Source organism: Octodon degus, unplaced genomic scaffold (assembly GCF_000260255.1).
Source record: "Octodon degus isolate 3935 unplaced genomic scaffold, OctDeg1.0 scaffold00016, whole genome shotgun sequence".
Taxonomy (NCBI): Eukaryota; Metazoa; Chordata; class Mammalia; order Rodentia; family Octodontidae; genus Octodon; species Octodon degus.
Window position 1 is genome coordinate 2,873,263 of NW_004524592.1, and position 13,141 is coordinate 2,886,403.

Sequence of the window (13,141 nt, forward strand, 5' to 3'; positions counted from 1 at the left end):
AGAATTTTTAGAAGAGATTATAGTTTGATTTATATTTTTAAAACAGCTTAGCTGCTACAAAATGAGTAAACTATTATGAAGCAAATCAGTAGATTTTGTAAGGGGATAAACAAGACAGATAGGAAAAAAATGGGAAAAATGAAATATTCTGGAGAAAAAACATGTCAGATTTTCTGGGAAATTTCCTGGTGAAAATTGCAATCTGAGAGCATAAGAAATCAAAACAACACCCAGGTTTCACTGCAAGGACAAGAAAGGTGTGCTGCAAATGCAAAGAAGTGCAAGAGAAGACTGGGTTTTCCCAGGGAACACTGTTTTTCTTGGACATAATAATTTGAAATAGCCTATTAGGTACTCCAGCTCATGGGACATGATGGGATAGAGATGTCACTATGTGGAGAATATTTACAGTGAAAAATGAAAAAGCTCCCCTGAGCAAGTAGTGACAAAGCTGTGGGTGAAAGCCAGGGGCAGCCAAGCAACCAGAAGGCAGAGGTGGACTCACTGAAGATGTGCTCTAGATCCAGTCAGTCTAGAAGTCAGCCAGAACACAGGGAGGTGATCAGGAGAATGAGAAGAGCATGAGGTAGCTGTGTGATCCGTGTGCACTTCAATGCACTCTCAGTGAAAATAAGCAGAGCATGAACAGAGACTGGAAGTGTGGTAAGTTCTCTGCACAAAAAAGGAATTTTGGTGAAACTAGTGGAAGTTACTCAAAGACTTATAGGAATCATCTCAGAGGAGTAGTAGAAGGATGTCCACTTAAGAAAGAGTTTAAAAATCTCCTAACCTAATTCAAAATCCTTCTGGTTCCTTGACCTATGAAATTACACTCTATAAAAATGCAAATTAGTAAGACATTAAGAATTTTTATATTATATGAATTTTAGCATGCATTTATTTTATTATGACCTTGTTAGAAAAACATAGTAAAAACTACACTTTGATAAAAATCTGTTTTCTAGTGAGAGAACAAATAGCAAATTTTGTACTTAACCACAATCTGATTAATTATTTTAATATTTCAATATATAGCAATTATGTTAGGCCATGCTCATTAACAGAATAAAAAAGGTTTTTACCCTCAATCACAGGTCATAATGTTGTATCTTACTGGTAAATTGTATGTCCAACTACAAAAACAGAGGTTATCTTCTTAAAAATTTTTTAAATAATGTATAGCTTATTCACTTTTGAGTTAAACAAATCTGACACAAATTCATTCTCTTCTGTGATTCTCAAGGTTTATAAGTCTCATATGTATATATGAAAAAGAAAGAAAGGAAGAAACAGGAATAACATCTAACCTATTTAAATATGAAGATCATATATGTTATTATGCTCAATGCAGATGAATCTTGGCATTTATAGGTGCTTAGTAAAACACTGCTATTATTTATATCCTTTATATTAATTTTGTAGTTACTATTATTGTTAAATGTTGAAAGCTACAGAACCTATATATCATAGTGAAGAAATTTATTTAAAACTATGGTAATTGACAACAAAAAAAAGCACATATATCCATGACCATTTTAGAACCTTTTTGGGGCAGTTTGTGATGTGAAATCTCCAGTGCTGCAAGAATAATAAAAATTTGACCCAATAAACATTTTATTAAAGGACTAATAAGTACCAAGATACTGTACTGTACATGTGTACTGGATGATCATAAATCTGGTTTTAAGACTAATAAAGATGCAAATTGTAAAACTTAAATTTTTAAATTATTGTTTATATTAAGAATTGGCCTGCTTAGGCAAGCACAGGGACCAGGGTTTGATCCCTGGCACTACATGTCTTACCAGCCCTAGCCCTGGGCACACTAAGCTGTCCACCAGGTCACGGTGGGGTGGCGCACACCTGTAATCTCAGTGCTCAGGAGGCTGAAAACAGGAGGAACGCTACGAGTCTGAGCTGTGTAGTGAGACTCTGTACCACATACATAACTTTAAATAAATAAATAAATAGAATTGGGAGCCTAGAATGGAATGAAAGAGATAAAGTTGATGCAGAAACACAAACATGTGGCAAAGAATAAATGGTGATAAGAAATAGAAACTGAGAGAAATTAGAAATGAAGCAGACAAGTGAAAAAAAGGCCCAGATAAATAAGTTGTCCCAAAAATCACAACTTAATCTTTCTTTGAGATATGTTATCCTAAAATACTAGTGATTATTCTATTTCTGATTCACTTTTTTGCTGTCTAACACATAATAGTAGACTCTTCTCTCCTAGTGGACTAGCTAGTAAAGATGGTCACAGAGAAATTACTCCCTGGATTGTAGCAGTAGTTATTAGGACATCTGTCTTTCCAATGGCTAAAAATAAATTAAGCTGAAATCAAGAAATCTTGTCTTTGATTAAGAGCTAAATATTCCCCTCTGTTGCTCCCTATTTTTTAATTTTAAAAATGATTTTCCTGGAACCTGCACTTTATCCACTGGATTTTCCATCTCTTCCCATTCTCTCTGTGAAATGCACAAGCCATACCCCTACAGTCCCCTGCAGCCCACTGTGTAGACAGCTCAGTCATGTCCAAGTCCACCTCTAGCTATTCCTACTGTTCAACTCCATGATTACAAAGAGTCAAAGTAGTTTGTTACTGAATCTCTATAAGCTAGTTGTGTTTTCTACTGTAATATAATTAAACATTAATTATGGTGATGAAATATTACAAACAGAATGTCTGACAATGAAAATTAAATTAACATCATGAAAAGTGTGGAGAAGATTTTCTTCATGCCTGAAGTTCTTCTTTGAAATTAAAATAAATCACACCTTGAAATTATAGATGATGCATTATGGGCACAACTGATGCAAACAATGATGTAGAATTCCAGCCAACAGACACTCAAAGAAAAAGTCATGAACTTTTATCAAAAGACTGGAAACAAATGCACACACATACCTGTGGTGTGAAAACAGAACATGAAGGCATCATGCATCATGTTGGTTCCCTTAATGTACTAATACACCAGTTCAGTTCATTAATCTATTGATTTTTATCACAGAAACTAAGATCATAAAAATTATACTCTTTTTTTTGCTTTTTGTTTTGTTTTGTTTTGTTTTGTTTTGTTTTGTTTTGCAGAACCAGGGATTGAACTCAAGCCCTTGCACTTGCCAGGGAAGCACTTATTGCACTGAGCCATCTCCCCTCCCCCAAAAGTTATAGTCTTAAAGCACATATCACAGACAGTAACCTCGTTACTAGGAAATAAAACAAAAAATGTTTAGAAAGATTATACATATAAGATCACCAAGAAGAGAAGAAACTTCACAAATGAAGGAAAAAATATTATAGGTAAAATTTATGTAAGGTATTAGACCTTGCTAATATCTATTCCAAGACATTAATCATCTCTAAGTATAAGAGAACCAATTACAAGATATTTGCTGCAGTTTTGCATAACCACAGATTGTTTGAAGACCAACTACTTACATGCTTTGCATTCCATGACCAAATACAAGGAAACAATTTTACTTATCTAAAGTGTAATCTAATGACATTCTATGATTATCAACCTAATCTATTTGCTTAAATTGTAATGTATCATTGAACTAGCAAGCACAAGGGCCTGAGTTCAATCCCTTCTTCCACAAAAAAAGAAAAGAAATAAAAATATGAAAAATATTGCTATAAATTTTAATGCAGAAAACATACATTGATAAAATCTGTAAGTAAAATGAACAGATTAAATGAATAGTTGCTGAGGTTCCATCTTTAAAGTAGTTGTAGAACTTTCTCTAAAATGATCTGTGCATTATTTTAAGCCAGAACTCTAACCTCTGCAACAATATTACACAATAATGTACTTAGTCTGCACTGCCACCAAGTGCCTAAACCAATTAATTTTAAAATTCTTGCAGAAGTTAAAAGATCGTTCTTATTCCATTTGAGTAATAATTTGGGAATAGGCTAAGAGCAGTGCACTTTGATCATGAATTACTGTAATGTCTCCACAATTTAGCTGTGACAATAAAACCTCAAAGGAATAATAAAACATCAAGAATCCTACCAGCTCACTGGAAGTTCATGCAGTCTGAAAATATTACTCAGTTTGTAGTCAAATTTCGGTGGACGAAGATTTTCTTTATTTAAATTCAAATTTAGATTTGATTGCATCTCTTTGGGAAATTCTGAATCCTAGAGAAAACATAAAGTATGAATTCTGTGTTAAATATTCAAATAACCGTAGGCAGTGAAACTCGATCTTATTCAATACTGAATTACACGGTGTTATTATATTTTCCTATACTTTCAACTTATGCCCTTCATGCTCTAAATCAGCTTTGAAAAGACATAAAATTTAAGGAAAATTTTTGTTTATATAATCAATTTTATTTCTAAACTGCTTGTTAAAAGTTATTTGAAACATTTCCCTTGTGAAATGAAGCTCAGTATAGCAGTGTCTAGTATGTTTGGACAAACATCATTTTGGAATAAGATTTAAACCCCAGAATAATGTCAGTAATCATCCTGTAATAATTTTTATGTTCCACTGTCTTTGGCAAATACAAGACAAAAAATAATGCCACTGAGTAACAAATGAACCCTTTCAGGGTTATGGCTGCACTTTCATGTTAAGGTGCTTGCCTCACATGTGTGGGGCCCAGGAGTCAATTCCGAGTACTGGAAAAGAACCATAATGCTTGCTTATTGGTTTTGGTTAATTATTAAAGTTTACTTCAAGTCCAGAAACATTCATTTATAGACATTTACTAAAGTTCACCCATATAAAAAGGGAAAAGAAATATATATTAGCATCAAAATCTTCCATTCACTGGTGACTTCTTCCCCCACAAACAAACTTCAAAGACCATTCCATGTTCATATAAAAAGAATATTCTTTGTCGGTGAAAAGAAGACGCGCTATGAGATACAACTATTAATGATAGGTTGGTTAACTGTACAACGTTAGTCTTAAAGTATTTTATGTCCTTTGTATTAAATTCTAAAATTAATGTTAGAGAGGGAAGGAAGCATTCATTTATTAGAAAATATTTGCAAGTGCATTATTTCTCAAACAATATTCTAGCCAGAAAAACTACCGCTGAACCATGCAGATGAATGAGTCTCGTGCGCACAGAAGTAGTATTCTAACATATTCTTCCTGTCCCTTCGGAGTTGGAAAATGCTAAGGCCAACTTCATAAATGGGACATTTTTCTGAATAACAAGGTGGTAATATCCATATAGAAATGTCTATTTTATGATACTCCAAGAAAATTAGAACCAATCTTAGTCTCATCTCCCAGATATGATGATTATTAACACTTTAGTATAATTACTTAATTTCTTCCCTTTCTCTCTTCATTTTTACCAAAGTTGGCACCAGGCAGCATTATCCACCCTCTAGTCTTCATTTAACATTATAATAATTCATCTTTATATCATTTGGTCCGTTTTGAAAGAATGATAAATGCCATGTTTTATGCATCACCCTTCACTTTTGTCTGTCTTACAGATATCAATACTAGAATAGAGCATTTAGTTTTCTGTCTATAACCTTGCCCTGACTGATTACTTCCTTAACGTATAGTTCTACAAGAGTAAATAAATAATTTGAGTCAAATAAATATTTGATAAAAAACTTATCTCTTCACAAGTTGCTCTGCAGAAACACTGTACCAATTTATACTCCTGCCAGTGAAAATCGATCAGTTCATCACATCATTGTTAACACACACACACACACATAATTTAAAATCACCCATTCATTGCACAATTATTTCTTTTGACAAATATTTGCTATTGCATCTCTACTTCTTAACTGACACTGGTTTGAACTTTTATAATATGCCCCAAGCAAAACAGATACAATTCCTTTTATTGTAGAACTTGCATTTTATCAAGAGGACAAGGATAGTAAAAATAATACACATGTAAATTATATTACAACTATTAGGTGAAATTCTATGAAAATACTATTGAAAATTCACATAGAAAACTCTACTTCATTTATGTTTCTTAAATATAAGAGATATACTCAGTTAAATATGTTAATTTTTTTATATTTCTCTTTTCTGTCCTTAATTTTTTCTGAGTTACATATAAGCCTTTTGCCCATTTTTCTACTCTTACAAAAATATTTAATTTTAATGATACTTGGGTTGAAAATGGTGGGAGGGTAAATAATTATAATGGAAATACAGCACAGTGGAAGAAAATCCAGCTATACACAATTTTCTAATTATACAGAAATATCTGAACCGCTAAACTTATTACCTGTACTTTTCAATAAATATTGTTACATCATTAGATCAAACAAATAGAGTGAGACATTTAATAAAAGTTAACCACCTAGGTCCTAACTCCTATTTCTATAGCTGAGAAGATAATTGGCAAATGTATTTTATAGCTAACTGTTTAAAAGAAGACTTACAAAAACAGCAGTAGAGCTGTGGCAAAAGCAGTTCTAGCCAGACATGCATGTATTTGCAGTGACAAAGCACGGTTCCTCTGTCACCTCGCCAACACCCTGAGACAGTCCAGGAGACAACAGTCAGGGAGCCCAGATAGGCAGGGTGGGTGAGATAAATGCAGAAACGTAGATAAGGACAATGAGTAGAGGACAGAGGAAATAAAATAAATCGTAAAAGTATTCTTTCAAGCTACTGAATTATTACAATTTGTTTCTACTGACTGAGCACAAGTGGAGGGCAAAGGTAAACTGTCAGTAGTGTGTTTGATAGCTAAGTGGTTCCTAATTTATGACGCACTGAAATCCCTGGGCAGCTTTTTAAAAAATATGCTTATCACTGACCCACTGAATAATGATTTCTGAGAGTGAGGTTTTGGCAACGGTGTTTACTTTAAAGTTCCCCCTGTGAAATAAAAGACTCTTTCCTTAACAATTCAGCTCCAATGTACGCATTAAGTGTGAACTTTTTCAAACTATATAACAAACTTTTGATTTCCCTATCTAAATTATAACCAAAATCCTACCTGTTTCTTAGGCCACTGTGCAAACTAAGTGAGATAATCTCTGTAAAGTACTCATCACATGCTTGGCACTTAGTAAGACCTTAATGAGAATTAGCTATTTCTTTTCTTTTTTTTTTTTTTTTTTTTTTTTTTGGCAGAACTGGGGATTGAACTCAGGTCCTTGTGCTTGCCTGGGAAGCACTTATTTCACCGAGCAATCTCCCCAGCCCGGAATTATCTATTTCTTCCCATATTTTTATTATTTATGTAATTAACAGCCCATGTTAATTACAACTAGTGAGTTATTGTTTCATACTCTAGTTATTATAAATAATTCTGTATTTATTAAATTACAGGCTTAATGTTCTGTTGTGATATTGATTAAGCAGTCTTGATATCATTATTACTTTTTTAACAGAGACAATACTGGACACAGGCAATTTAATGAAGATTATTTTTGTGTACTGTTTTTAAAGAGTTCATTCCATAGTCAGAGACAGAAATATCATAAAGTAGTGGCCTACCATAAAGGTAAGCTGCTCAAATGAAGGTAAGGAAGCACAGACAGAAAGGAGTAAAGGAAGAGGCTATCCCTCCTAGGTTACTGCCCCTGACTCTGCTGTGATCTATATGTATGTATATATGTAGTTTGTTTGATTTTGATTTTATTTTGTTTTTGTTTTTGTTTTTGTTTTTTTGTTTTTTTTATCAGGGATCAAACTCAGAACCTTGCACTTGCTGGGCAGGTGCTTAAACAAAGATAAATTTTGATACTGAGAGTAGGCTCATTGCTAGGATTACCTGACCAAGTGGTTCAGAAGACTTTGGAACTGACTCTCAGGAAGAGTTTAGAAAGATCTAGAGATGCTGATTAGAGAAGCTCCAGAAGGCTGTAAGCTGAGCTTGATGGGAGATTTTGGTCAAAGCTCAGAGAACTGCTGACAGAAATGCACATAGTAAAGGACAGGCTCAGAAGGTTTCAGTTGAAAACAAGAACTCTGGAAGCTGGACTTATGTCCATGTATATTATGCTGTAGCAGAAAATTTGTCTATATTTTGTTCAAGTCCTGAGACTTTGCTAAAGACTAAGATTAACCACTTACATTTGTGGTGGTAATTAATTTACTGTCAACTGGAGTAGGGGAGGCCCAGGAGAATTGAGCCAGCATGGCTCTGTGTGTGGAAGACCCACTTAAGGAGGACTGTTGTTAGGACTGTGTAAGAGGAGAATGTGAGGGAAGGATTTCAGGAAAAGTTTCACTGATTTTTCTTTACAGGAGCTTTGGATGCTTTCTTCCTTAGAGTGAGCTTCAATCCTCATCTTCATCCTGGATGCTATCTCCTGATTTCCAGTGCAGATCCCTCAGACTTCTCACACAGGTCCTTCAGCCTTTTGGCATAAACACTTCAGCTTCAAACGCTGCCCCTTGGGCCTTTCCAGTGCAGATCCTTTCATCTCTTCATCTTCCATGGCAGATCCTCCCATTTCTTGATATGGATTGCACTGGAAAATGCTGTGGTTTCCAGTACATAGACAGATGTCTTGCACTTTTCCAGATCTGATTAATAAGCATTAGCTAACACACCAGTCCAATTATTTAAATACATGATGGCCAAAAATTGCATGCTTTTAAAATTAACTTGCATAAGATAATATAACAGGCAATATAAAAATGACAATTTTATCAAATTTATTCAATAGAAGAATTGGCTGGATGAAATGGCACCTACCTGAGGAATGTTTGGGACAGTGAGTACATAAACAAATGTGATACTTGGGTAAACTACTAACGGGTTAAAAGCAGCAGACTAATTAACCTGGTGGAGAAAACAGTCTCACATTTGTGCAGTGGAATGGGTGCTGCTGTGGCTTTTGACCACAATCACTGGAAGAATCAAGCAAAAAGCCCTTTTAAACATAGCATCTTTGCCAAAAGAGAAGTGGCTATAGGCTGGAACAAAGGAGAGGATGGTTCCCAAAATGATTAACATAAAGAAGCCAAGTGCTTTGCATCAGAACAATAGAAAGATGCCTCAAAGGCCTATCAGGAGTAATCAAGACCCTACCCTTCACTGGTTTAAGGGTGGAAAGAGGTGAAGATAAACTCTTTTCAAAGATTTTGTTTCAAGAAGGAAGTCCCAGAATTCCTTCACAGTGCCCAGTCATCCACACACTCAAAGGGCTCTGAAGCCATGACCCAAGAGAATTTTATGTTTTCCACATAGTAGAGTTTCACAAGCACATAGAATGCAAGAGTTGTGGGGTCATAAATATTTCCTTCAGATTTCCAAAGAAGGCCTGGGATACCAGGCAGTGTACCTCTGAGTTGGTGGTGCCTGAAGCTATGTGAGTGAAACCAGAAGTGGAGAGTATTGGGTGCTGGAAAAACCATCTGAGGAATATCACAAGCACTAAGCAAAACCACCCCAAGAAAGACAGCATAAGAGCTGAAACTGGAAATGCCATAGATTGGTGCTGACCAAGCTCTTTGGAGTTCACATCACAGAATAGCTTGCGCAGGTACTGGAATTAGAGATGCGAGATTTAATGTTTTCCCTACTGATTCTAGTCTAGCTTTGGTCCCATTCTTTTCTATGCCTATGCCCCTTTTCTTCTCTTTTGGAATGGGAATGTTTACTCTGTTCCATTATATGATGGCAGTGCTTAACTTTCTTTTATATTTTTTACAGAGGTTAAGAGTTAATAGTCTTCCTCAGGGGAGACTTTGGACTTTTAGGAAATGCTGGAACTGCTGAAGACTTTGGCATCAGGTAGAAATAGACTAACTTCATTTTTTACAAAAAGATATACATAAATCATTTAGGTCAGGGGTAGAATGTTATGGGTTAAATCAAAAATGATCATAAAATCTCTCATGTGCTCGGAGGTGGAGCTTCTAGAAGGTGACTGGGCCTTTGGAGTACTGTAGCTGATAGGGACATTAGGAAGTGGGACCTAGGTAGAAGAGAGGAATCACTGGGCACATGACCATAAGGATACATATCTCTTGTGAACTCCTCCCTTCTGCCTCTGCTTCCTCCACAGTAGGCCCTGCCACCATGCCATTTGTCTGGAAGCTGGCTGACTACAGACTGAAACCTCTAAAACCAGTGAGTCCAAATGAACTCTCCTTTAAGTTATAGAAAATGGCTAAAATGGTATCTTCCTATAAAATTCATTAATGTATCAGTTAAGCATCGCCTATATGTATCCCTATGGAGAAATGGAGAAACCAAGCTACCTATTGGGACTTGCTCCAAATAAATCGCTTGGACACCCAAGTTCTTCCCACACCTGGTACTCATGCTACGATCTGATTTTGCATTTGCTTTTTGCCTTCCTTGAACTATCATTAATGGAAATTAATCCCAAATAATTTTGATATAGAATTTGAGAGTTCATTACATTAATTACAAATAGTAGAGAATATTTTTTTCTATTTCAAAGAGTCACAGTTCTGTAAGACAAGGACATAAATAAAAAACCATATGACTGAACAAAACCACACTAGAGATATGCAGAAGGTATCAAAATTGACAAATAATTGGGCCCAGAGAGATAGCTCTGTAAAATAAGCGCTTGCCTGGCAAACGCAGGGTCCTGAGTTCAATCCCTGGTACTGCAAAAAAAAAAAAAAAAAGAAAATTGACAAATAAGTAATAAAATTATTAGCATAGAGGAGATACACTGTTAATTAAGTACATGTAATATGATTATGTTAATAGATGATATAGATCATAGAACTCTGGGAGGTTGAGGCAGGAGGACTGTACATTCAACCCCAGATAGGGCAACTTACTGATGATAAAACCTGTATCAAAATAAAAACTATTTTAATGGCTGGAGATATAGGTAAAGATAGGTTCAATGTGAGTATAGTACCACAAAAAACTTTTTTCAGGGTTAATTTGGGAGCTTATGAGGATGACCTATTGGACATTTATATTATGTTTTAAACTACAAAATTTAAAGATTTAAAAGCACCTGCAAGTAGGCACGGGGGCCTGGGGTTCAATCCCTGGGCCTACCATGCCAACCCCGTCCCCGGGACGAATTGTGACAGTGAGACGGGGCACAGTGGCGCGCACCTGTAATCTCAGCTCTTGAAGGGTGTAAACAGGCAGATCACTATGAGTCCAATCTAGTAGTGAGACCCTGGACACCCTGTAGACCCTTCCCTAAAATTAAAAAAAAAAATAGAAAAGAAAAGATTACTTCTAAAATCTAAATAGCCCATGAAAATAAATTTTAAGTGGATTTTCTTTTCTCATCTTAATTTTCCCATGTGGAAAATTTATCAGAAATTGAAGTTTTGCACAGGCTTCTGTACGCTCATTGTTTCATTCATCAATCACCTGCGGATGAACTTCACGTATCACCACCCAGCACTGACAGCTGACATTATCAGCTAGACTTGATTGAGCTAATTGACATTCACAATCTAAACAGGAAAATAAGAGTGACCTAAGGAAAGTCTTCAATACTTTACTGTTCCATTTCTTGACCTTTATGTTTCTTTGTAACATTGTGGCCTTAGATTGCAGGGGAAGGATTGATTACACTTGCACAAAAAAATGCTGTGTTCCAAATTATATTTAAGCAATTTGACTTAATACCCCTAAAGTATCTAATGACTCTTAAAATGTCATACTCTATACTGTGTTATTCTATAAAACTAACATAAATTTGTTTCAGTTTATTTTAAAGCAATCACTGAAGCAGTCTTCAACCCATATCAATTAGGCTTTAGAAAAAAGACTAACAAAAATTGAATGCACAACCATCAGCTATCACTTGGAAACTTCACAACTACATCCCATTTTTTATTTCTATAATACTGCTTATTTGTGCCATTAATGAAACAGATAAATATTTGTTTGATTTAAAAACATGGGAAATAATTTAAATTTATGCTTAATATCTACATTTTTCATGAAGGAAACATTATTTCACAAGCCTAACAAAAATTGTGATGTTTTTAAAAATTAATTTCAAAAGGTAAAAATGTTTTTACTGTCTTGAACAAAAATGAATGTTTTTGAAGATTAACTTCCATTAATCAATTTCCTCAGTTTTCAAGGTGCAGTCTCCTGACCACAACATAACCATCAGATGGGAAATTCTCAAGCTCTATTCTAACCTTACTAAATCAGAAACTCTGGGAAAGGGGCCCAAAAATCTGTTCTTAACCACCTCTCCAGGTGATTCTGATGTTTGTTAAAATTCATGAATCCTTATCTGTTCAACTTATCAATATTTTACCATATGCGGTGGTTTGCCACCTGATAATCAACTTGTTACACCCAGCTAAACTGAAATAGTGTGGTGCTGGGTGTGGGAGGACCACCTGAAGACTGTTGTCAGCAGCACGAGAGGAAGAACTAGAGAGGCTGTTGGAGATGCTGTTGGGGAAGCTATTTGGAGAAACTTTTGGAGCCGTTGGAAGCTTCTGGTTCTCTAGGGCTATTCTGTTGGGCAACCCTGTCATGCTGGTTTTCCTGGTAAACTTGGCTGTTCTTGTCAGAGGAGGAGCTCAGGACCTGCTTGTCACTGAGGATGGCTGAAGTTCACTTCGAGGAACTCTGCTCCTCACTAAGCACAGCTTCCTAGCTCCAGACGTGAAAATGGTGCACAGCTTAGTCTCCTGGAGAAGCTTGTTGCATTGGCTTTCCTGATGGGAACTCAGCTTTTCTCAGTCTCATAGGAGTCCAGAACCTCACTGCTGCTGAGAACGGCCATGGTACTTTTTGGGGGAGCTCTGGTTCTCACCTTGAGTGTTGTTTTCTGGCTCCAGTGCAGATCCCTCAGCTGCTAGCACAGATCCTTTATCTCACTGGCACAGACCTTCTAGTTTCCACCACTGACCTTTGGTCTCTCCAGGGCAACACACCTGTGTAAGATATTGTCATGGGCTCTTGGCCTCCAGCTGGACTTCCGGGAGGCATTGTAGTGGGCTCCAGGTCTCCACCTGGAGTCATGCAGGACACTGCTGTGAGATCCAGGTCCGCAGCTGAGTCTTTGGTCTTTAGTGTGTGGACAGATTTTTCTGCACTTTGTATATGATTCTTTGAGTGACTAATTATAATATACTGTTATAAAATATGTGTCCTATATTATATTGCTCCCCTTGCAAAAATCCCAAGGCAAGACATCATATTATCAGATATTGAAAAAAATTGGTCATTCAGTATCTTAATATTTATTATATG

General features: G+C 35.9%; 1 protein-coding gene across 1 annotated transcript in view; it reads right to left on the reverse strand.

The window, feature by feature from the left end:
• The window catches only part of Spag16 (sperm associated antigen 16), a 1,217,230-nt gene that overhangs the window by 933,739 nt on the left and 270,350 nt on the right, over nucleotides 1–13,141 (reverse strand). The window contains exon 10 of the mRNA XM_004626710.2: nucleotides 4,024–4,151. Coding sequence (XP_004626767.1) covers nucleotides 4,024–4,151 — 128 coding nt within the window. The remainder of the gene's footprint in view (nucleotides 1–4,023; nucleotides 4,152–13,141) is intronic.